The 25,240-nt window shown below is 48.8% G+C and overlaps 1 protein-coding gene and 1 long non-coding RNA gene across 8 annotated transcripts in view; one reads left to right on the forward strand and one right to left on the reverse strand.

Moving 5' to 3' along the window:
* Positions 1-25,240, forward strand: part of KMT5B (lysine methyltransferase 5B) — a 164,789-nt gene that overhangs the window by 17,917 nt on the left and 121,632 nt on the right. For 6 of the 7 annotated variants that reach the window (XM_063945059.1, XM_063945057.1, XM_063945061.1 and 3 more), the window contains 2 exons: positions 4,846-5,081; positions 12,102-12,255. In XM_063945059.1, coding sequence (XP_063801129.1) covers positions 4,922-5,081; positions 12,102-12,255 — 314 coding nt within the window. In that variant the 5' untranslated portion in view covers positions 4,846-4,921. Of the gene's footprint in view, positions 1-4,845; positions 5,082-12,101; positions 12,256-12,991; positions 13,014-25,240 lie in introns of those variants that run through there. The other variant, XM_063945064.1, reaches the window with a different exon arrangement.
* LOC134969243 (uncharacterized) overlaps positions 1-25,240 on the reverse strand; it is a 125,578-nt gene that overhangs the window by 14,468 nt on the left and 85,870 nt on the right. Inside the window, exon 2 of the long non-coding RNA XR_010189440.1 lies at positions 4,670-4,794. This is a non-coding gene — a long non-coding RNA (uncharacterized LOC134969243). The remainder of the gene's footprint in view (positions 1-4,669; positions 4,795-25,240) is intronic.

Consider the following 25,240-nt stretch of genomic DNA (forward strand, 5'->3'; position numbering starts at 1 on the left):
TACTGACTCCAGTGTCGACGACGATGAGACTAGTGTACATTCCAATAGGGCCATCCGTTACATGATTACGGCAATGAAAAGTGTGTTGCACATTTCTGACATTAACCCTGGTAAAAAAGGGTATTATGTTTGGGGAGAAAAAGCAACCTGTGGTTTTTCCCCCTTCTGAAGAGTTAAATGAAGTGTGTGATGAAGCGTGGGTTTCCCCCGATAAGAAACTGGTAATTTCCAAAAAGTTACTAAGGGCGTACCCTTTCCCGCCAGAGGATAGGATACGTTGGGAGACATCCCCTAGGGTGGATAAAGCGCTCACACGCTTGTCAAAGAAGGTGGCACTACCGTCTCCGGATACGGCCGCTTTAAAGGAGCCTGCGGATAGAAAGCCGGAGGCTATCCTGAAGTCTGTATATGCACACTCAGGTATTATACTGAGACCGGCTATTGCTTCAGCATGGATGTGCAGTGCTGCAGCTGCGTGGTCAGATTCCCTGTCTGATAACATTGATACCCTTGACAGGGACACTATATTGCTAACTGTAGAGCATATTAAAGACGTAGTCTTATACATGAGAGATGCACAGAGGGATATTTGCCAACTGGCATCTAGAATAAATGCAATGTCCATTTCTGCCAGGAGAGTATTATGGACTCGGCAGTGGACAGGTGATGCGGATTCTAAAAGGCACATGGAGGTTTTGCCTTACAAGGGTGAGGAATTGTTTGGGGATGGTCTCTCGGTCCTCGTTTCCACAGCGACGGCTGGGAAGTCGACATTTTTTACCCCATGTTCCCTCACAGCCAAAGAAAGCACCGTATTATCAGGTACAGTCCTTTCGGCCCCAGAAAGGCAAGGGGGTTAAAGGCGCGTCCTTTCTGCCCAGAGGCAGAGGTAGGGGGAAAAAGCTGCACCAAACAGCAAGTTCCCAGGAACAAAAGTCCTCTCCCGCTTCCTCTAAGTCCACCGCATGACGCTGGGGCTCCACAGGTGGAGCCAGGTGCGGTGGGGGCCCGTCTCCGGAACTTCAATGACCAGTGGGTTCGCTCACGGGTGGATCCCTGGATTCTACAAGTGGTATCTCAGGGGTACAAGCTGGAATTTGAGACGTCTCCCCCTCGCCGTTTGCTCAAATCAGCCTTGCCAACTACTCCCCCAGACAGGGAGGCGGTGCTGGAGGCGATTCACAAGCTGTACTCCCAGCAGGTGATAACCAAAGTACCCCTCCTTCAACAGGGACGGGGTTACTATTCCACAATGTTTGTGGTACCGAAACCGGACGGTTCGGTGAGACCCATTTTAAATTTGAAATCCTTGAACACTTTTATATAAGAAGGTTCAAGTTCAAAATGGAATCGCTCAGGGCGGTTATTGCAAGCCTGGACGAAGGGGATTACATGGTATCACTGGACATCAAGGATGCTTACCTGCATGTCCCCATTTACCCTCCTCACCAGGAGTACCTCAGATTTGTGGTACAGGACTGTCATTACCAATTCCAGACGTTGCCGTTTGGTCTGTCCACGGCACCGAGGGTATTTACCAAGGTAATGGCCGAAATGATGATACTCCTTCGAAAAAAGGGAGTTATAATTATCCCGTACTTGGACGATCTCCTTATAAAGGCGAGGTTCAGGGAACAGTTGTTGATCGGAGTAGCACTAGCTCGGGAAGTGCTACAACAGCACGGCTGGATCCTGAATATTCCAAAGTCGCAGCTAGTTCCTACAACGCGTCTACTGTTCCTGGGGATGGTTCTGGACACAGAACAGAAAAAGGTGTTTCTCCCGGAGGAGAAGGCCAAGGAGTTGTCATCTCTAGTCAGAGACCTCCTAAAACCAAAACAGGTGTCGGTGCACCACTGCACACGAGTCCTGGGAAAGATGGTAGCTTCTTACGAAGCAATTCCATTTGGAAGGTTCCATGCAAGGATCTTTCAGTGGGATCTGTTGGACAAGTGGTCCGGATCGCATCTTCAGATGCATCGGCTGATAACCCTGTCTCCAAGGACCAGGGTGTCGCTGTTGTGGTGGCTGCAGAGTGCTCATCTTCTAGAGGGCCGCAGATTCGGCATACAGGACTGGGTCCTGGTGACCACGGATGCCAGCCTTCGAGGTTGGGGGGCAGTCACACAGGGAAGAAACTTCCAAGGACTATGGACGAGTCAGGAGACTTCCCTACACATAAATATTCTGGAACTAAGGGACATTTACAATGCCCTAAGTCAGGCAAGACCCCTGCTTCAACACCAGCCGGTGCTGATCCAGTCAGACAACATCACGGCGGTCGCCCATGTAAACCGTCAGGGCGGCACAAGAAGCAGGATGGCGATGGCAGAAGCCACAAGGATTCTCCGATGGGCGGAAAATCATGTGTTAGCACTGTCAGCAGTGTTCATTCCGGGAGTGGACAACTGGGAAGCAGACTTCCTCAGCAGGCACGACCTCCACCCGGGAGAGTGGGGACTTCATCCAGAAGTCTTCCAAATGATTGTACACCGTTGGGAAAGGCCACAGGTGGACATGATGGCGTCCCGCCTCAACAAAATGCTAAAAAGATATTGCGCCAGGTCAAGGGACCCTCAGGCGATAGCTGTGGACGCTCTAGTGACACCGTGGGTGTACCAGTCGGTTTATGTGTTCCCTCCTCTGCCTCTCATACCCAAGGTACTGAGAATAATAAGAAGGAGAGGAGTAAGAACTATACTTGTGGTCCTGGATTGGCCAAGAAGAGCTTGGTACCCAGAACTTCAAGAAATGATCTCAGAGGACCCATGGCCCCTGCCGCTCAGACAGGACCTGCTGCAGCAGGGGCCCTGTCTGTTCCAAGACTTACCGCGGCTGCGTTTGACGGCATGGCGGTTGAACACCGGATCCTAAAAGAAAAGGGCATTCCGGAGGAAGTCATTCCTACGCTGATTAAAGCTAGGAAAGATGTGACCGTAAGACATTATCACCGCATATGGCGAAAATATGTTGCTTGGTGTGAGGCCAGGAAGGGCCCCAACGGAGGAATTTCAGCTCGGTCGATTTCTGCACTTCCTACAGTCAGGAGTGACTATGGGCCTAAAATTGGGTTCCATTAAGGTCCAGATCTCGGCTCTGTCGATTTTCTTCCAAAAAGAACTGGCTTCACTGCCTGAAGTTCAGACTTTTGTTAAAGGAGTGCTGCATATTCAGCCCCCTTTTGTGCCTCCAGTGGCACCGTGGGATCTCAACGTGGTGTTGGATTTCCTAAAGTCGCATTGGTTTGAGCCACTTAAAACCGTGGAGCTAAAATACCTCACGTGGAAAGTGGTCATGCTGTTGGCCTTGGCGTCGGCCAGGCGTGTATCAGAATTGGCGGCTTTGTCATGTAAAAGCCCTTATCTGATTTTTCATATGGATAGGGCGGAATTGAGGACTCGTTCCCAATTCCTTCCTAAGGTGGTTTCAGCTTTTCATGTGAACCAACCTATTGTGGTGCCTGCGGCTACTCTGGACTTGGAGGATTCCAAGTTACTGGACGTAGTCAGGGCCCTGAAAATATATGTTTCCAGGACGGCTGGAGTCAGGAAAACTGACTCGCTATTTCTCCTGTATGCACCCAACAAGCTGGGTGCTCCTGCTTCTAAGCAGACTATTGCTCGCTGGATCTGTAGCACGATTCAACTTGCACATTCTGCGGCTGGACTGCCGCATCCTAAATCTGTAAAAGCCCATTCCACGAGGAAAGTGGGCTCTTCTTGGGCGGCTGCCCTAGGGGTCTCGGCTTTACAACTTTGCCGAGCTGCTACTTGGTCGGGTTCAAACACATTTGCAAAATTCTACAAGTTTGATACCCTGGCTGAGGAGGACCTTGAGTTTGCTCATTCGGTGCTGCAGAGTCATCCGCACTCTCCCGCCCGTTTGGGAGCTTTGGTATAATCCCCATGGTCCTTACGGAGTTCCCAGCATCCACTAGGACGTCAGAGAAAATAAGAATTTACTCACCGGTAATTCTATTTCTCGTAGTCCGTAGTGGATGCTGGGCGCCCATCCCAAGTGCGGATTGTCTGCAATACTTGTATATAGTTATTGCCTAACTAAAGGGTTATTGTTATGAGCCATCTGTTCGTGAGGCTCAGTTGTTGTTCATACTGTTAACTGGATATAGTATCACGAGTTGTACGGTGTGATTGGTGTGGCTGGTATGAGTCTTACCCGGGATTCCAAATCCCTTCCTTGTTGTGTCAGCTCTTCCGGGCACAGTTTCCCTAACTGAGGTCTGGAGGAGGGGCATAGAGGGAGGAGCCAGTGCACACCAGGTAGTCCTAATTCTTTCTTAGAGTGCCCAGTCTCCTTCGGAGCCCGCTATTCCCCATGGTCCTTACGGAGTTCCCAGCATCCACTACGGACTACGAGAAATAGAATTACCGGTGAGTAAATTCTTTTTTTTATTACAGCAACAGCACCTAGGCCTAATATTTTGCTTTATTTGCTGTTTGTATAATACAATCGGGAGATCTCATGGAAAGGAATTGAACCTAGGGGTCTACTGATCTTGTTTATGGCCAAATTTAAAAGGGCAATGCCATAGTCGTGTTTTGCAAGTAAAATCATTGCTCATTTCAATATCGGGCATAAACACAATTGAAGCGACTGGTTTTAGAACTTGATGCTTAGTAAATAAACCCCTTAGTCTACTACACTATACCTTTATAACACCAAGTGTCCATACTTGGGGTACATCCAGATTGGTCTCTGTACACAGCTGTATTTTCAACAGAGACTCCCACTGTTGTATGCTCAGCATTTGTGACTGTGTATCATTTGTCCAATCTGCAAATATAATTATTATGTCAGCTTCTAACAATGTTTTATTGTTTACAGGTACACCCATTTGTCCTATTTGTCAGGGCCTAATCAGAGAGTGACTAAATGCAACTAGGCCAGGCTGAATGTTGGCATGAAGTGGTTGGGCGAATCCAAGAACATGGTAGTGAATGGCAGGAGACATGGCAGCAGGCTGTCCAGTGAACACTATCTGAGTCAGAGTAAGCCGCAAAGTTCAGGGAGAGAAAACTTAAGAGCCAGCAAAAATGTTTCCGATCAAAGATCAAGCAGGTGTAAGTACTTCTTTTTGTTTATCTGTCACTACGCTGTCTGCAAAGCATATTTTAAGAAAATTGAAGAAACCATAACCATTCTTAAGTGTATTCATATGCTTGCTAAGTTCATATTGCCTCTCAAGTCATATTTTCCCTCTCAAATTAAACAGCCCTCCCACACACATTGACTTATGATAATCTCTATAACTGGAAACTGGAACCATTAAAAGCGACTGTAACCAATTCATGCTTAGCCTTTCATATACAGGTTGAGTCGCCCATGTCTGAAATGCTTGGGCCCAGAAGCATTTAGGATTTTTCTGTATTTTGGAATATTTTCATATTGATCCCTTTTAAGATGCAAACAGGGTAAGATGAGACCTCACCAGTATAGATAACTGTGCACTCTGGCATATGAACCTCCACAGGCATGCAAAGGAGGTCTTGAGTCTGCTCCACGAAGAGTTATGATGGCCAATTCCGGGATCGGGATCCTGGGATTTTGGCCAAAAATTGCCCGGGATTCAATCCATCCCGGCGATTTCGGGATTGGAAGCTCCCTTTGTTTTTTCAATGCCAGGCAGCAAGCGTTGAGCCTCCTCAGGAGGCTCAGACACTCCTCTGATTCCCATGCCCAGCTCCCCTTTCCCCCAGACCGTGCACTGCGCAGCGTATCATGATGTCAGGGGTCACGCTGTGCAGCTTGACACCAGCTGTAGGACCTCACACCACCGCAGTCTGCAGCAAGTACATCCACCCACACACCCGACTGGAGGTTTGTGAGTTAGCTGGTCTTGTCTGGGCTGTGTGAGGTGGGCGATTCCTGTGATTGAAAAAATGGCCCGGGATTGGCCACCCTAACAAGGGTGTTGCAGCCAGGTTACACAAGATGCTGGCTGGAGCTGTGGGAGGAGCGGGCCAGCTGCTTATGAAGAATTGGCTGACTATAGTGATGTAGCACTTCCAGGGCCCATGTCAGGGTGGTGGGGTGTACCAGAGAGCTCACCTAACTGCTGTAGGGATCTAAGATGCCGGTGAGTGCCACGTGGAGACTGCAGGGGTACTGGCTTGTATGTGCTGTTGAGATGCCAGGCAAGCATCGGACAGCCATAAGGGAGCTCGGCGGGGTCAGGAAGCAGGGTAATATGTGCGAGTATGAGGAGGGGCAGTCTTGGGAATGCTATCTGACCCATCACATGATGTCAGTGTCATCTGACATGTCAGTGCTCAAAATACTTGCTTTTTGGAATATTTTGGTTTAAGAATAACTGATATCGGAGACTCAACCTGGAAAACAAAAGTTAGGTGGTGGTGGGCTCATGTTGTTGAGGTCTTTGTAGGATTGAGAAATGTCCGAGAATATGAAGAAGAAACCAGTGGTCCCAAGTAAAGATTTGTTCTGAGGAAGCAGTCATTTAGTAGGCCCGTACGATCAATAATAACATGGTTAGGTGTGATAGACATATTGTTTCTTTATGTAACATAACTTTCTCTATCGTCCTAGTGGATGCTGGGGTTCCTGAAAGGACCATGGGGAATAGCGGCTCCGCAGGAGACAGGGCACAAAAAGTAAAGCTTTAGGATCAGGTGGTGTGCACTGGCTCCTCCCCCTATGACCCTCCTCCAAGCCTCAGTTAGATTTTTGTGCCCGGCCGAGAAGGGTGCAATCTAGGTGGCTCTCCTAAAGAGCTGCTTAGAGAGTTTAGCTTAGGTTTTTTATTTTACAGTGAGTCCTGCTGGCAACAGGATCACTGCAACGAGGGACTTAGGGGAGAAGAAGTGAACTCACCTGCGTGCAGGATGGATTGGCTTCTTGGCTACTGGACATCAGCTCCAGAGGGACGATCACAGGTACAGCCTGGATGGTCACCGGAGCCTCGCCGCCGGCCCCCTTGCAGATGCTGAAACGAGAAGAGGTCCAGAATCGGCGGCAGAAGACTCCTCAGTCTTCTTAAGGTAGCGCACAGCACTGCAGCTGTGCGCCATTTTCCTCTCAGCACACTTCACACGGCAGTCACTGAGGGTGCAGGGCGCTGGGAGGGGGGCGCGCTGGGAGGCAAATGAATACCTATTTTGGCTAAAAATACCTCACATATAGCCTCCGGAGGCTATATGGAGATATTTAACCCCTGCCAGAATCTGTTAAGAGCGGGAGACGAGGCCGCCGAAAAAGGGGCGGGGCCTATCTCCTCAGCACACAGCGCCATTTTCCCTCACAGAAAGGCTGGAGGGAAGGCTCCCAGGCTCTCCCCTGCACTGCACTACAGAAACAGGGTTAAAACAGAGAGGGGGGGCACTAATTTGGCGTTAGAAATATATAAAAAAGATGCTATAAGGGAAAACACTTATATAAGGTTGTCCCTATATAATTATAGCGTTTTTGGTGTGTGCTGGCAAACTCTCCCTCTGTCTCTCCAAAGGGCTAGTGGGTCCTGTCCTCTATCAGAGCATTCCCTGTGTGTGTGCTGTGTGTCGGTACGTGTGTGTCGACATGTATGAGGACGATGTTGGTGAGGAGGCGGAGCAATTGCCTGTAATGGTGATGTCACTCTCTAGGGAGTCGACACCGGAATGGATGGCTTATTTAGGGAATTACGTGATAATGTCAACACGCGCCAAGGTCGGTTGACGACATGAGACGGCCGACAAACAATTAGTACCGGTCCAGACGTCTCAAAAACACCGTCAGGGGTTTTAAAACGCCCGTTTACTTTAGTCGGTCGACACAGACACAGACAGGGACACTGAATCCAGTGTCGACGGTGAATAAACAAACGTATTCCTTATTAGGGCCACACGTTAAGGGCAATGAAGGAGGTGTTACATATTTCTGATACTACAAGTACCACAAAAGAGGGTATTATGTGGGATGTGAAAAAACTACCGTAGTTTTTCCTGAATCAGATAAATTAAATGAAGTGTGTGATGATGCGTGGGTTCCCCCCGATAGAAAATATGGGCGGTATACCCTTTCCCGCCAGAAGTTAGGGCGCGTTGGGAAACACCCCTTAGGGTGGATAAGGCGCTCACACGCTTATCAGAACAAGTGGCGGTACCGTCTATAGATAGGGCCGTCCTCAAGGAGCCAGCTGACAGGAGGCTGGAAAAATATCATAAAAAGTATATACACACATACTGGTGTTATACTGCGACCAGCGATCGCCTCAGCCTGGATGTGCAGAGCTGGGGTGGCTTGGTCGGATTCCCTGACTAAAAATATTGATACCCTTGACAGGGACAGTATTTTATTGACTATAGAGCATTTAAAGGATGTATTTCTATATATGCGAGATGCACAGAGGGATATTTGCACTCTGGCATCAAGAGTAAGTGCGATGTCCATATCTGCCAGAAGATGTTTATGGACACGACAGTGGTCAGGTGATGCAGATTCCAAACGGCACAAAGGTGTATTGCCGTATAAAGGAAGAGGAGTTATTTGGGGTCGGTCCATCGGACCTGGTGGCCACGGCAACTGCTGGAAAATCCACCGTTTTTACCCTAAGTCACATCTCTGCAGAAAAAGACACCGTCTTTTCAGCTTCAGTCCTTTCGTCCCTATAAGAGTCATATCTGCCCAGGGATAGAGGAAAGGGAAGAAGACTGCAGCAGGCAGCCCATTCCCAGGAACAGAAGCGTTCCACCGCTTCTGACAAGCTCTCAGCATGACGCTGAGACCGTACAGGACCCCTGGATCCTACAAGTAGTATCCCAGGGGTACAGATTGGAATGTCGAGACGTTTCCCCTGCGCAGGCTCCTGAAGTCTGCTTTACCAAGGTCTCCCTCCGACAAGGAGGCAGTATGGGAAAAAATTCACGAGCTGTATTCCCAGCAGGTGATAATTAAATTACCCCTCCTACAACAAGAAAAGGGGTATTATTCCACACTATATTGTGGTACTGAAGCCAGAAGGCTAGGTGAGACCTATTCTAAATCTAAAAAAATTTGAATACTTACAAAGGTTCAAATCAAGATGGAGTCACTCAGAGCAGTGATAACGAACCGGGAAGAAGGGGACTATCTGGTGTCCCGAGACATCAGGGATGCTTACCTCCATGTCCCAAATTTGCTCTTATCACTAAGGGTACCTCAGGTTCGTGGTACAGAACTGTCACTATCAGTTTCAGACGCTGCCGTTTGGATTGTCTACGGCACCCCGGGTCTTTACCAAGGTAATGGCCGAAATTATGGTTCTTCTTCGAAGAAAAGGCGTCTTAATTATCCCTTACTTGGACGATCTCCTGATAAGGGCATAGTCCAGGGAACAGTTGGAGGTCGGAGTAGCACTATCTCGGATACTGTTACAACAGCACGGGTGGATTCTAAATATTCCAAAATCGCAGCTGATCCCGACAACAAGTCTCCTGTGCTTAGGGATGATTCTGGACACAGTCCAGAAAAAGGTGTTTCTCCCGGAAGAGAAAGCCAGGGAGTTATCCGAGCTAGTCAGGAACCTCCTAAAATCAGTGCATCATTGCACAAGGGCCATGGTAAAAAAATGGTGACTTCCTTCGAAGCAATTCCAGTCGGCAGATTTCATGCAAGAACTTTTCAGTGGGATCTGCTGGACAAATGGTCCGGATCGCATCTTCAGATGCATCAGCGGATAACCCTATATCCAAGGACAAGGGTGTCTCTCCTGTGGTGGTTACAGAGTGCTCATCTTCTAGAGGGCCGCAGATTCGGCATTCAGTTTTGGATGTTGGTGACCACGGAGGCCAGCCCGAGAGGCTGGGGAGCAGTCACACAAGGAAAAAATTTCCAGGGAGTGTGATCAAGTCTGGAGATTTTTCTCCACATAAATATAGCTAAGGGTAAAATTATAATGCTCTAAGCTTAGCAAGACCTCTGCTTCAAGGTCAGCCGGTATTGATCCAGTGGGATAAAACATCACGGCAGTCGCCCACGTAAATAGACAGGGCGGCACAAGAAGCAGGAGGGCAGTGGCAAAAACTGCAAGGACTTTTCGCTGGGCGGAAAATCATGTGATAGCACTGTCAGCAGTGTTTCATTCCGGGAATGGAAACTGGGAAGCAGACTTCCTCAGTAGGCACGACCTCCACCCGGCAGAGTGGGAACTTCATGGGGAAGTTTTCCACATAATTGTAAACCGTTGGGAATTACCAAAGGTGGACATGATGGCGTCCCGTCTGAACAAAAAACGGGACAGGTATTGCGCCAGGTTAAGAGACCCTCAGGCAATAGCTGTGGACGTTCTGGTAACACCGTGGGTGTACCAGTCGGTGTATGTGTTCCATCCTCTGCTTTTCATACCTAAGGTACTGAGAATTATAAGACGTAGAGGAGTAAGAACTATACTCATGGCTCCGGATTGGCCAAGAAGGACTTGGTACCCGGAACTTCAAGAGATGCTCACAGAGGACTTATGGCCTCTGCCGCTAAGAAGGGACTTGTTTCAGCAAGTACCATGTCTGTTCCAAGACTTACCGCAGCTGCGTTTGACGGCATGGCGGTGGAACGCCGGATCCTAAGGGAAAAGGCATTCAGGAAGAGGTCATTCCTACCCTGGTCAAAGCCAGAAAGGAGGTGACCGCACAACATTATCACCACATGTGGCGAAAATATGTTGCGTGGTGTGAGGCCAGGAAGGCCCCACGAAGAAATTTCAACTCGGTCGATTCCTGCATTTCTTGCAAACAGGAGTGTCTATGGGCCTCAAATTGGGGTCCATTAAGGTTCAAATTTCGGCCCTGTCGATTTTTCTTCCAGAAAGAATTGGCTTCAGTTCCTGAAGTCCAGAAGTTTGTCAAGGGAGTATTGCATATACAACCCCCTTTTGTGCCTCCAGTGGCACTGTGGGATCTCAACGTAGTTCTGGGATTCCTCAAAACACATTGGTTTAAAACCAGTCAAATCTATGGATTTGAAGCATCTCACATGAAAAGTGAACATGCTCTTGGACCTGGCCTGGACCAGGCGAGTGTCAAATTGGTGGTTTTTTTTCTCAAAAAAGCCCATATCTGTTTGTCCATTCGGACAGGGCAGAGCTGCGGACTCGTCCCCAGTTCTCTCCCTAAGGTGGTGTCAGTGTTTCACCTGAACCAGCTTATTGGGGTGTCTTGCGCCTACTAGGGACTTGGAGGACTCCAAGTTGCTAGATGTGGTCAGGGCCCTGAAAATATAGGTTCCAGGACGGCTGGAGTCAGGAAAACTGACTTGCTGTTATCCTGTATGCACCCAACAAACTGGGTGCTCTTGCTTTTAAGCAGACTTTTGCTAGTTGGATGTGTAATACAATTCAGCTTGCACATTCTGTGGCAGGCCTGCCACAGCCAAAATATGTAAATGCCCATTCCACAAGGAAGGTGGGCTCATCTTGGGCGGCTGCCCGAGGGGTCTCGGCTTTACAACTTTGCCGAGCGGCTATTTAGTCAGGGGCAAACACGTTTGTAAAATCCTACAAATTTGATACCCTGGCTAAGGAGGACCTGGAGTTCTCTCATTCGGTGCTGCAGAGTCATCCGCACTCTCCCGCCCGTTTGGGAGCTTTGGTATAATCCCCATGGTCCTTTCAGGAACCCCAGCATCCACTAGGACGATAGAGAAAATAAGAATTTACTTACCGATAATTCTATTTCTCGGAGTCCGTAGTGGATGCTGGGCGCCCATCCCAAGTGCGGATTATCTGCATTACTTGTACATAGTTACAAAAATCGGGTTATTATTGTTGTGAGCCATCCTTTCAGAGGCTCCGCTGTTATCATACTGTTAACTGGGTTCAGATCACAGGTTGTACAGTGTGATTGGTGTGGCTGGTATGAGTCTTACCCGGGATTCATAAATCCTTCCTTATTGTGTACGCTCGTCCGGGCACAGTACCTAACTGAGGCTTGGAGGAGGGTCATAGGGGGAGGAGCCAGTGCACACCACCTGATCCTAAAGCTTTACTTTTTGTGCCCTGTCTCCTGCGGAGCCGCTATTCCCCATGGTCCTTTCAGGAACCCCAGCATCCACTACGGACTCCGAGAAATAGAATTATCGGTAAGTAAATTCTTATTTTCTCATTCTAATTATAGGTAGCACTGGCTCAACACATGCATTTGAATCTCAGAGTCGCTATGTTCCTTCTTCTGGAATGTCTGCAAAAGAGCTATGTGAAAATGATGATCTTGCAACAAGTCTGGTATTGGATCCCTATTTGGGGTTTCAGACCCACAAAATGAATACCAGGTACCAAAAAATATCTAGCATCTTTGCTTCCGTATAACTACAGTATATTTCTGTATGATTTTGACAAGTTAATTTTTTTCCATTCCCTCCTTTTGCAATTACAATAATATACGTATGCAAGACGCACTGTGCCGATAATGGAAAAAAATATATGCAGCAAGTTATTTCATTCTGTTTTTGTGAGGTTAGATGGATCCATCCACAGTTGAATTGTTGCCACATTGTGCTGTCGTTTTCTTGTCTCAACTTGCAGCTGAGCATTTAATTGATGGCTACATAAGGCCCTTGTGACTTGTCACCAACCTCTTCTATAGGGTGCAGCTATCAGCAACTACAGATCATCTTGTGCTGATAAACAGCATTTTGGCTGCACTCAATGCCTGTAAATTCTCTATGCCAGGAGAATCCTTTAAGTCAGGCATGTCCAAACTGTGGCCCTCCAGCTGTTGAGAAACTACACATCCCAGCATGCCCTGACACAGCTTTAGCATTCTCTGACAGCAAAACTGTGTCAGGGCATCCTGGGATATTTAGTTTCACAACAGCTGGAGGGCCACAGTTTGGACATGCATGCTTTAAGTGGTTCTTACTCCGTTTTCCTTCACTACCACACTGGATGATTTCCATTGTTTCTGCGGGAGAAAAGAGCAACTTTAGGGGCACTGGTATTCCTGTCTCACTATTATTGTTTGGTTCAGATCCCATTGTACTCTTTTTTTTCTAGAGATACATAGAACATGGCATGTCTACTTCAGAAGGTAACCCTTGCTGTTTGATATCCCTAATGTGTATTAAGAAAGGAATTTCATGATAAGTTTAAAAAATAAAACAATATGTAACTTTCTCATACGTCCTAGAGGATGCTGGGGACGCTTCAAGAACCATGGGGTATAGACGGGATCCGCAGGAGACATGGGCACTTTAAGACTTTGAAAGGAGTGTGAACTGGCTTGTCCCTCCTCCAGACTCCAGTTTAGAATCTGTGCCCAGGCAGACTGGATGCACAACTGAGGAGCTCTACTGAGTTTCTCGGAAAATACTTGGGTTAGGTTTTTTATGTTCAGGGAGGCTGCTGGCAACGGTATCCCTGCATCGTGGGACTTAGGGGAGAGAAGTCATATCTACTTCTAGGGAGTTTAAAGGCTCTGCTTCTTGGCTACAGGACACCATTAGCTCCTGAGGGTTTGGAACACTATGTACGCCTAGGGGTTCACTCCCAGAGCCCGCCGTCACCCCCCTTGCAGAGCCAGAAGTCAGAAGACAGGTGAGTAGAAGAAGATAGAAGACTTCAGTGACGGCTTCTGAGGTACCACACAGCAATCGCGCTGCGTGCCATGCTCCCATACACAGCGGCACTGCAGGGTGCGGGGGGTGGCGCCCTTGGCAGCATTAGAAACCTCTTTTCAGGCTGGCAGAGTGAAATTGAAGTGCCTTGGCACTAAATTCGTACCCCGCCAGCATTATTTGTTTTAAAAAAGAGCGGGCTGAAGCGTGCCATGAAGGGGGCGGGGCTTAGCCCTCACATCTCTCATCAGCGCCATTTTCTCTCCAGAGCTGCAGAGACACTGGTCCTTCCTCACCACAGCTAACAAGTAACAGGGTGCAAAACGGGGGAGGGGCACAGCAAATTTAGGGCTAAATTAAGTAATTATAAAGTGCTGCAGGGTCTGAGGCATTATATATTAAGGTTTCAGAACCGGGACAGGCGCTGGGTTGTGAGCTGGCAATCTCCCTCTGTGTTTCTCTGACAGGCTTTACTGTGGGTCTGTTCCCCTTTTGGCCCAGAGTGTCTGTGGGTGTCAGTACAGGTGTGTCGGCATGTCTGAGGCGGAGTGCTCTTCCCAGGAGGAGACTGTGTTGGGGGCAGAAACGGCTGTGGGAGTGACCCTGGGGTCACCTAAACGTTCGTTTGCTCAGTTAGCAGACACAGATACCGACACGGACACTGACTCCAGTGTCGACTATAGTGATTCCAGATTAGACCCAAAATTGACAAAGAGCATTCAGTACATGATTGTGGCAATAAAAGACGTGTTGCACATCACCGAGGACCCTGCTGTTCCTAATACTAGGGTCTGTATGTTTAAGGGAAATAAACCTGAGATAACGTTTACTCCCTCTCATGAACTGAATGCCCTTTTTTTTTAAATGTGGGAAAATCCTGACAGAAAGTTTCTGATTCCCAAAAGGATTCAAATGGCTTATCCGTTCCCCTCTGGGGATAGAGAGAAGTGGGAGTCACCTCCCATTGTAGACGAGGCGCTGTCACGGTTGTCTAAAAAGGTGGCTTTACCGTCTCCTGACACGGCAGCCCTTAAGGATCCTGCGGATCGTAGACAGGAAAATATGCTAAAATCCATTTACGTCACGACAGGTACACTACTCAGACCAGCTATTGCATCTGCGTAGGTGAGTAGTGCTATCGAAAAGTGGGCAGATAACTTGTCATCTGATATAGATACCCTGGATAGGGATGCCATCCTTTTAACGCTAGGTATATCAGGGATGCTGCAGCCTACTTAAAGGAAGCGGAAAGAAATATTGGCCTCTTGGGACCAAGGACAAATGCCATGGCAGTCTCAGCTAGGAGAGCATTGTGGATTCATCAATGGAATGCTGATGCTGACTCTAAGAAAGCTATGGAGTCTCTACCGTATAAAGGTGGTGTGTTGTTTGGTGAAGGTCTCGCTGAGTTGGTATCTACGGCTACCGCGGGTAAGTCATCATTTTTGCCTTATGTTCCTCCACAACAAAAGAAAGCTCACCACTTACAGATGCAGTCCTTTCGGCCAAATAAATACAAAAAAAGGCCAAGGTTATTCCTTCCTTGCTAATAGAGGAAGAGGAAAAGGTAAAAGATCTCCGGCCGTGGCAGGTTCTCAGGAGCAGAAGTCCTCCCCGGCTTCCGCCAAATCCACCGCATGACGCTGGGGTTCCTCTGCGGGAGTCCACACCGGTGGGGGCACGTCTCAAACTTTTCAGTCATTTCTGGGCTCGTTCGGCCCTAGACCCGTGGATTCTAGAAATAGTGTCCCAGGGGTACAAACTGGAGTTTCAAGACGTACCCCCCTCAACATTTTTTCTCTTACGTCCTAGAGGATGCTGGGGACTCCGTAAGGACCATGGGGTATAGACTGGCTCCGCAGGAGACATGGCACTATAAAGAACTTTAGATGGGTGTGCACTGGCTCCTCCCTCTATGCCCCTCCTCCAGACCTTCGTTAGATCCTGTGTCCAGAGGAGACTGGGTGCATTACAGGGGAGCTCTCTTGAGTTTCTCTGGAAAATAATTTTGTTAGGTTTTTTATTTTCAGGGAGCACTGCTGGCAACAGGCTCCCTGCATCGTGGGACTGAGGAAGGAGAGAGAAGCATACCTACTTAAATGATAGGCTCTGCTTCTTAGGCTACTGGACACCATTAGCTCCAGAGGGTCGGAACGCAGGTCTCACCCTCGCCGTTCGTCCCGGAGCCGCGCCGCCGTCCTCCTCACAGAGCCGGAAGATAGAAGCCAGGTGAGTATAAGAAGAAAGAAGACTTCAAAGGCGGCAGAAGACTTCAGATCTTCTCTGAGGTAAGTTACCGCTGTGCGCCATTGCTCCCACATACAACACACACAACGGGCACTGAAGGGTGCAGGGCGCAGGGGGGGGGTGCTCTGGGCAGCAATAATAAACCTCTAGGGACTGGCTGATATATGTATATAGGCTGCGGAGGCAGTATATAATATAATCCCCCGCCAGTATAGCAAATTTGAGCGGGACCGAAGCCCGCCGCCGAGGGGGCGGAGCTTGATCCTCCAGCACTAACCAGCGCCATTTTCTCCACAGCACATTGCAGAGAAGCTGGCTCCCCGGATTCTCCCCTGCTGAACACGGTGACAGAGGGCAAAAAAGAGGGGGGGGAGGGGCACTTGTTATTGGCGCAGTGAGTGTATATTTATATTTCTCTGACGTCCTAAGTGGATGCTGGGACTCCGTAAGGACCATGGGGAATAGCGGCTCCGCAGGAGACTGGGCACAACTAAAGAAAGCTTTAGGACTACCTGGTGTGCACTGGCTCCTCCCACTATGACCCTCCTCCAGACCTCAGTTAGATTCTTGTGCCCGGCTGAGCTGGATGCACACTAGGGGCTCTCCTGAGCTCCTAGAAAGAAAGTATATTTAGGTTTTTTATTTTACAGTGAGATCTGCTGGCAACAGACTCACTGCAGCGAGGGACTAAGGGGAGAAGAAGCGAACCTACCTAACAGGTGGTAGTTTGGGCTGCTTAGGCTACTGGACACCATTAGCTCCAGAGGGATCGACCGCAGGACCCGACCTTGGTGTTCGTTCCCGGAGCCGCGCCGCTGGCCCCCTTACAGAGCCAGAAGCAAGAAGTGTTCCGGAAAATCGGCGGCAGAAGACTTCTATCTTCAACAAGGTAGCGCACAGCACTGCAGCTGTGCGCCATTGCTCCTCATGCACACCTCACACTCCGGTCACTGATGGGTGCAGGGCGCTGGGGGGGGCGCCCTGAGGGCAATATAAGACACCTTGGCTGGCAAATCATCACAATATATAGTCCCAGGGCTATATATGTGATAAATTACCCCTGCCAGAATCCATAAAAAAGCGGGAGAAAAGTCAGCCGAAAAAGGGGCGGGGCTATCTCCCTCAGCACACTGGCGCCATTTTTTCTTCACAGTGCAGCTGGAAGACAGCTCCCCAGGCTCTCCCCTGTAGTTTTCAGGCTCAAAGGGTTAAAAAGAGAGGGGGGGCACTAAGTTTAGGCGCAATATATGTATACAAGCAGCTATTGGGGGAAAAATCACTCAGTTATAGTGTTAATCCCTGCATTATATAGCGCTCTGGTGTGTGCTGGCATACTCTCTCTCTGTCTCCCCAAAGGACTTTGTGGGGTCCTGTCCTCAGTCAGAGCATTCCCTGTGTGTGTGCGGTGTGTCGGTACGGCTGTGTCGACATGTTGGATGAGGAAGGTTACGTGGAGGCGGAGCAGAGGCCGATAAATGGGATGTCGCCCCCTGTGGGGCCGACACCAGAGTGGATGGATAGGTGGAAGGTATTAACCGACAGTGTCAACTCCTTACATAAAAGGCTGAATGACGTAACAGCTGTGGGACAGCCGGCTTCTCAGCCCGCGCCTGCCCAGGCGTCTCAAAGGCCATCAGGGGCTCAAAAAAAACGCCCGTTACCTCAGATGGCAGACACAGATGTCGACACGGAGTCTGACTCCAGTGTCGACGAGGTTGAGATATATACACAATCCACTAGGAACATCCGTTACATGATCTCGGCAATGAAAAATGTGTTACACATTTCTGACATGAACCCAAGTACCACATAAAAGGGGTTTTATTTTTGGGTAGAAAAAGCAGCCAGTGTTTTGTTCCCCCATCAGATGAGTGAATGAAGTGTGTAAAGAAGCGTGGGTTCCCACGATAAGAAACTGGTAATTTCTAAAAAGTTACTGATGGCGTACCCTTTCCCGCCAGAGGATAGGTCACGTTGGGAGATATCCCCTAGGGTGGATAAGGCGCTCACACGTTCGTCAAAAAAGGTGGCACTGCCGTCTTAGGATACGGCCACCTTGAAGGAGCCTGCTGATAAAAAGCAGGAGGCTATCCTGAAGTCTGTATATACACACTCAGGTTCTATACTGAGACCTGCAATTGCCTCAGCATAAATAGTGCTGCTGCAGCGTGGTCTGATACCCTGTCAGATAATATTAATACCCTAGACAGGGATAATATTTTGCTAACATAGAGCATATTAAAGACTTCGTCTTATATATGAAGGATGCACAGAGGGATATTTGCCGGCTGGCATCCAGAATTAATGCAATGTCCATTCTGCCAGGAGGGTATTAGAAACCCGGCAGTGGACAGGTGATGCTGCCTGTAAAAGGCACATGGAGATTCTGCCTTATAAGGGTGAGGAATTGTTTGGGGATGGTCTCTGGGACCTCGTATCCACAGCAACAGCTGGGAAGAAATTTTTTTACCTCAGGTTTCCTCACAGCCTAAGAAAGCACCGTATTTTCAGGTACAGTCCTTTCGGCTTCAGAAAAGCAAGCGGGTCAAAGGCGCTTCCTTTCTGCACAGAGACAAGGGAAGAAGGAAAAAGCTGCACCAGCAGCCAGTTCCCAGGATCAAAAATCTTCCCCCGCTTCCTCTGAGTCCACCGCATGACGCTGGGGCTCCACAGGTGGAGACAGGTGCGGTAGGGGCGCGTCTCTGGAACTTCAGGGACCAGTGGGCTTGCCCAAAGGTGGATCCCTAGGTTCTGCAAATAGTATCACAGGGATACAGGCTGGAGTTCGAGGCGACTCCCCCTCGCCGTTACCTCACATCGGCCTTGCCTGCTGCCCTCGGAGAAAGGTAGTACTGGCGGCAATTCACAAGCTGTACTTCCAGCAGGTGAAATCAAGGTACCCCTCCTTCAACAAGGCCGGGGTTACTATTCCAAAATGTCGTGGTACCGAAACCAGACGGTTTGGTGAGACCCATTCTAAAATTGAAAGCCTTGAACACTTATATACGAAGGTTCAAGTTCAAAATGGAGCCGCTCAGGGCGATTATTGCAAGCCTGGAGAATTTCATGGTATCACTGGACATCAAGGATGCTTACCTGCATGTCCCTGTTTACCCTCTTCACCAGGAGTACCTCAAAATTGTGGTACAGGATTGTCATTACCAATTCCAGACGTTGCCTTTGGTCTGTCCCCGGCACCGAGGTATTTACCAAGGTAATGGCTGAAATAATTATCCCGTACTTGGACGATCTCCTTATAAAGGCGAGGTCCAGGGAGCAGTTGTTCGTCGGAGTAGCACTATCTCGGGAAGTGCTACAACAGCACGGCTGGATTCTGAATATTCCAAAGTCGCAGCTGGTTCCTACGACGCGTCTACTGTTCCTGGGTATGGTTCTGGACACAGAACAGGATAAAAAGGGTTTCTCCCGGAGAAGTCCAAGGAGTTGTCGTCTCTATACAGAGACCTCCTAATACAAATACAGGTGTCAGTGCATCAATGCACGCGAGCCCTGGGAAAGATGGTAGCTTCTTACGAAGAAATTCCATTCGCCAGGTCCCATGCAAGGATCTTCCAGTGGGATCTGTTGGACAAGTGGTCCGGGTCGCATCTTCAGATGCATAGGCGGATAACCCTGTCTCCAAGGGCCAGGGTGTCGCTGTTGTGGTGGCTGCAGATTGCTCATCTTCTAGGGGGCCGCAGATTCGGCATACAGGACTGGGTCCTGGTGACCACGGATGCCAGCCTTCGAGGCTGGGGGGCAGTCACACAGGGAAGAAACTTCCAAGGCTATGGAAAAGTCAGGAGACTTCCCTACACATAAATATTCTGGAACTAAGGGCCATTTACAATGCCCTAAGTCAGGCTAGACCCTGCTTCAACACCGGCCGGTGCTGATCCAGTCAGACAACATCACGGCGGTCGCTCATGTAAACCAACAGGGCGGCACAAGAAGCAGGATGGTAATGGCAGAAGCCACAAGGATTCTCCGATGGGCGGAAAATCATGTGTTAGCACTGTCAGCAGTGTTCATTCCCGGAGTGGACAACTGAGAAGCAGACTTTCTCAGAAGACACGACCTCCACCCGGGAGAGTGGGGACTTCATACAGAAGTCTTCCAAATGATTGTACACCGTTGGGAAAGGCCACAGGTGGACATGATGGCGTCCCGCCTCAACAAAAAGCTACAAAGATATTGCGCCAGGTCAAGGTCCCTCAGGCGATAGCTGTGGACGCTCTGGTAACACCGTGGGTGTACCAGTTGGTGTATGTGTTCTCTTCTCTGCCTCTCTTACCCAGGGTAATGAGAATAATAAGAAGGAGAGGAGTAAGAACTATACTCATTGTTCCGGGTTGGCCAAGAAGAGCTTGGTAACCAGAACTCCAAGAAATGATCTCAGAGGACCCATGGCCTCTGCCGCTCAGACAGGACCTGCTGCAGCAGGGGGCCTGTCTGTTCCAAGACGTACCGCGGCTGCGTTTGACGGCATGGCGGTTGAACGCCGGATCCTGAAGGAAAAGGGCATTCCGGAGGAAGTTATCCCTACGCTATTTAAAGCTAGGAAAGAAGTGAACGCAAACCATTATCACCGCATATGGCGGAAATATGTTGCGTGCTGTGAGGCCAGGAAGGCCCCAAAGGAGAAATTTCAGCTAGGTCGATTTCTGCACTTCCTACAGTCAGAGGTGACTATGGGCCTAAAATTGGGTTCCATTAAGGTCCAGATTTCGCCTCTATCGATTTTCTTCCAAAATAGAACTGGCTTCACTGCCTGAAGTTCAGACTTTTGTTAAGGGAGTGCTGCATAGTCAGCCCCCGTTTGTGCCTCCAGTGGCGTCGGCCAGGCGTGTATCAGAATTGGCGGCTTTGTCATACAAAAGCCCTTATCTGTATTTTATATGGATAAGGCGGAATTGAGGACTCGTTCCCAATTCCTTCCTAAGGTGGTATCAGTTTTTCATGTGAACCAACCTATTGTGGTGCCTGCGGCTACTTGGGACTTGGAGGATTCCAAGTTACTGGACGTAGTCAGGGCCCTGAAAAGTATATGTTTCCAGGACAGCTGGAGTCAGGAAAACTGACTCGGTATTTCTCCTGTATGCACCCAACAAGCTGGGTGCTCCTGCTTCTAAGCAGACTATTGCTCGCTGGATCTGTAGCACGATTCAACTTGCACATTCTGCGGCCGCACCCTAAATCTGTAAAAGCCCATTCCACGAGGAAAGTGGGCTCATCTTGGGCGGCTGCCCGAGGGGTCTCGGCTTTACAACTTTGCCGAGCTGTTACTTGGTCGGGTTAAAACATTTTTGTAAGAGTCTACAAGTTTGATACCCTGGCTGAGGAGGATCTAGAGTTTGCTCATTCGGTGCTGCAGAGTCATCCGCACTCTCCCGCCCGTTTGGGAGCTTTGGTATAATCCCCATGGTCCTTACGGAGTCCCAGCATCCACTTAGGACGTCAGAGAAAATAAGATTTTACTCACCGGTAAATCTATTTCTCGTAGTCCGTAGTGGATGCTGGGCGCCCATCCCAAGTGCGGATTGTCTGCAATACTTGTATATAGTTATTGCCTAACTAAAGGGTTATTGTTGAGCCATCTGTTGAGAGGCTCCGTTATATTTCATACTGTTAACTGGGTATAGTATCACGAGTTATACGGTGTGATTGGTGTGGCTGGTATGAGTCTTACCCGGGATTCAAAATCCTTCCTTATTGTGTCAGCTCTTCCGGGCACAGTATCCTAACTGAGGTCTGGAGGAGGGTCATAGTGGGAGGAGCCAGTGCACACCAGGTAGTCCTAAAGCTTTCTTTAGTTGTGCCCAGTCTCCTGCGGAGCCGCTATTCCCCATGGTCCTTACGGAGTCCCAGCATCCACTACGGACTACGAGAAATAGATTTACCGGTGAGTAAAATCTTATTATTATATATAAAAGCACTGTTTTGTCTGGGACTTTTGTTTCCAGTGTCAGTTGGCGCTGGGTGTCTGCTGGCATACTCTCTCTCTGCCTCTCCAAAGGGCCTTATTGGGGGAATTGTCTCCATATAGATATATCCCTGAGTGTGTGGGGGTGTTGGCAAGCGTGTGTCGGCATGTCTGAAGCGGAAGGCTGATCTAAGGAGCAGGTGGAGCAGATGATTGTGGTGTCTCCGTCGGCAACGCCGACACCTGATTGGATGGATATGCTGAATGTTTTAAACGCAAATGTGTCTTTATTACATCAGAGGTTGGACAAAGCAGAGTCCAGGGATAGAACAGGGAGTCAATCCATGGCTTTGGCTGTGTCACAGGGCCCTTCAAGGTCTCAGAAACGTCCCCTGTCCCAAGTAGCAGACACTGATACCGACACGGATTCTGACTCCAGTGTCGACTACGATGATGCGAGGTTACACCCAAGGGTGGGCAAAAGTATTCATTATATGATTATTGCAATAAAGGATGTTTTACATATCACAGATGACCCCTCTGTCCCTGACAAGAGGGTACACATGTTTAAGGAAAAGAAACCTGAGGCAACGTTTCCCTCATCTCATGAGCTGAACGCGTTATTTGAAAAGGCTTGGGAAACTCCAGACAAGAAACTGCAGATTCCCAAAAGAATTCTTATTGCGTATCCTTTCCCTGCGCAGGACAGGTTACGGTGGGAATCCTCACCCAGGGTGGACAAGGCGTTAACGCCCTTGTCCAAAAAGGTGGCGCTACCGTCCCCAGACACGGCAGCCCTCAAGGATCCTGCTGATCGCAGACAGGAAACTACCTTAAAATCTATTTATACACATACGGGGGCCTTGCTCAGACCGGCAATAGCGTCGGCTTGGCTTTGTAGCGCTGTTGCGGCTTGGACGGATACGTTGTCAGCTGACATTGATACCCTGGATAGGGATACCATTTTATTGACCTTAGGTCACATTAAAGACGCAGTCTTATATATGAGAGACGCTCAGAGAGACATTGGTCTGCTAGGTTCAAGAGCCAACGCCATGGCGATTTCTGCTAGGCGAGCCCTGTGGACCCGCCGACGGGTGATGCAGACTCAAAGAAGCATATGGAAGTTTTACCTTACAAAGGTGAGGATTTATTTGGGGAAGGTCTCGCGGACCTGGTTTCCACAGCTACCGCGGGTAAATCTACTTTCTCTATCGTCCTAGTGGATGCTGGGGTTCCTGAAAGGACCATGGGGAATAGCGGCTCCGCAGGAGACAGGGCACAAAAAGTAAAGCTTTAGGATCAGGTGGTGTGCATTGGCTCCTCCCCCTATGACCCTCCTCCAAGCCTCAGTTAGATTTTTGTGCCCGGCCGAGAAGGGTGCAATCTAGGTGGCTCTCCTAAAGAGCTGCTTAGAAAAGTTTAGCTTAGGTTTTTTATTTTACAGTGAGTCCTGCTGGCAACAGGATCACTGCAACGAGGGACTTAGGGGAGAAGAAGTGAACTCACCTGCGTGCAGGATGGATTGGCTTCTTTGGCTACTGGACATTAGCTCCAGAGGGACGATCACAGGTACAGCCTGGATGGTCACCGGAGCCTCGCCGCCGGCCCCCTTGCAGATGCTGAAACGAGAAGAGGTCCAGAATCGGCGGCAGAAGACTCCTCAGTCTTCTTAAGGTAGCGCACAGCACTGCAGCTGTGCGCCATTTCCTCTCAGCACACTTCACACGGCAGTCACTGAGGGTGCAGGGCGCTGGGAGGGGGGCGCCCTGGGAGGCAAATGAAAACCTTTTTTGGCTAAAAATACCTCACATATAGCCTCCGGGGGCTATATGGAGATATTTAACCCCTGCCAGAATCCATTAAAGAGCGGGAGACGAGCCCGCCGAAAAAGGGGCGGGGCCTATCTCCTCAGCACACAGCGCCATTTTCCCTCACAGAAAGGCTGGAGGGAAGGCTCCCAGGCTCTCCCCTGCACTGCACTACAGAAACAGGGTTAAAACAGAGAGGGGGGGCACTAATTTGGCGTTAGAAATATATAAAAGATGCTATAAGGGAAAACACTTATACAGGTTGAGTATCCCATATCCAAATATTCCGAAATACGGAATATTCCGAAATACGGACTTTTTTGCTTGAGAGTGAGATAGTGAAACCTTTGTTTTTTGATGGCTCAATGTACACAAACTTTGTTTAATACACAAAGTTATTAAAAATATTGTATTAAATGACCTTCAGGCTGTGTGTATATGAAACATAAATGAATTGTGTGAATGTACACACACTTTGTTCAGTGCATAAAGTTACAAAAAATATTGGCTAAAATTACCTTCCGGCAGTGTCTATAAGGTGTATATGTAACATAAATGCATTTTGTGCTTAGATTTAGGTCCCATCACCATGATATCTCACTATGGTATGCAATTATTCCAAAATACGGAAAAATCCCATATCCAAAATACCTCTGGTCCCAAGCATTTTGGATAAGGGATACTCAACCTGTATAAGGTTGTCCCTATATAATTATAGCGTTTTTGGTGTGTGCTGGCAAACTCTCCCTCTGTCTCTCCAAAGGGCTAGTGGGTCCTGTCCTCTATCAGAGCATTCCCTGTGTGTGTGCTGTGTGTCGGTACGTGTGTGTCGACATGTATGAGGACGATGTTGGTGAGGAGGCGGAGCAATTGCCTGTAATGGTGATGTCACTCTCTAGGGAGTCGACACCGGAATGGATGGCTTATTTAGGGAATTACGTGATAATGTCAACACGCTGCAAGGTCGGTTGACGACATGAGACGGCCGACAAACAATTAGTACCGGTCCAGACGTCTCAGAAACACCGTCAGGGGTTTTAAAACGCCCGTTTACTTTAGTCGGTCGACACAGACACGGACACTGAATCCAGTGTCGATGGTGAATAAACAAACGTATTCCTTATTAGGGCCACACGTTAAGGGCAATGAAGGAGGTGTTACATATTTCTGATACTACAAGTACCACAAAAGAGGGTATTATGTGGGATGTGAAAAAACTACCGTAGTTTTTCCTGAATCAGATAAATTAAATGAAGTGTGTGATGATGCGTGGGTTCCCCCCGATAGAAAATTATGGGCGGTATACCCTTTCCCGCCAGAAGTTAGGGCGCGTTGGGAAACACCCCTTAGGGTGGATAAGGCGCTCACACGCTTATCAAAACAAGTGGCGGTACCGTCTATAGATAGGGCCGTCCTCAAGGAGCCAGCTGACAGGAGGCTGGAAAATATCATAAAAAGTATATACACACATACTGGTGTTATACTGCGACCAGCGATCGCCTCAGCCTGGATGTGCAGAGCTGGGGTGGCTTGGTCGGATTCCCTGACTAAAAATATTGATACCCTTGACAGGGACAGTATTTTATTGACTATAGAGCATTTAAAGGATGCATTTTCTATATATGCGAGATGCACAGAGGGATATTTGCACTCTGGCATCAAGAGTAAGTGCGATGTCCATATCTGCCAGAAGATGTTTATGGACACGACAGTGGTCAGG

Source organism: Pseudophryne corroboree, chromosome 11 (assembly GCF_028390025.1).
Source record: "Pseudophryne corroboree isolate aPseCor3 chromosome 11, aPseCor3.hap2, whole genome shotgun sequence".
Taxonomy (NCBI): Eukaryota; Metazoa; Chordata; class Amphibia; order Anura; family Myobatrachidae; genus Pseudophryne; species Pseudophryne corroboree.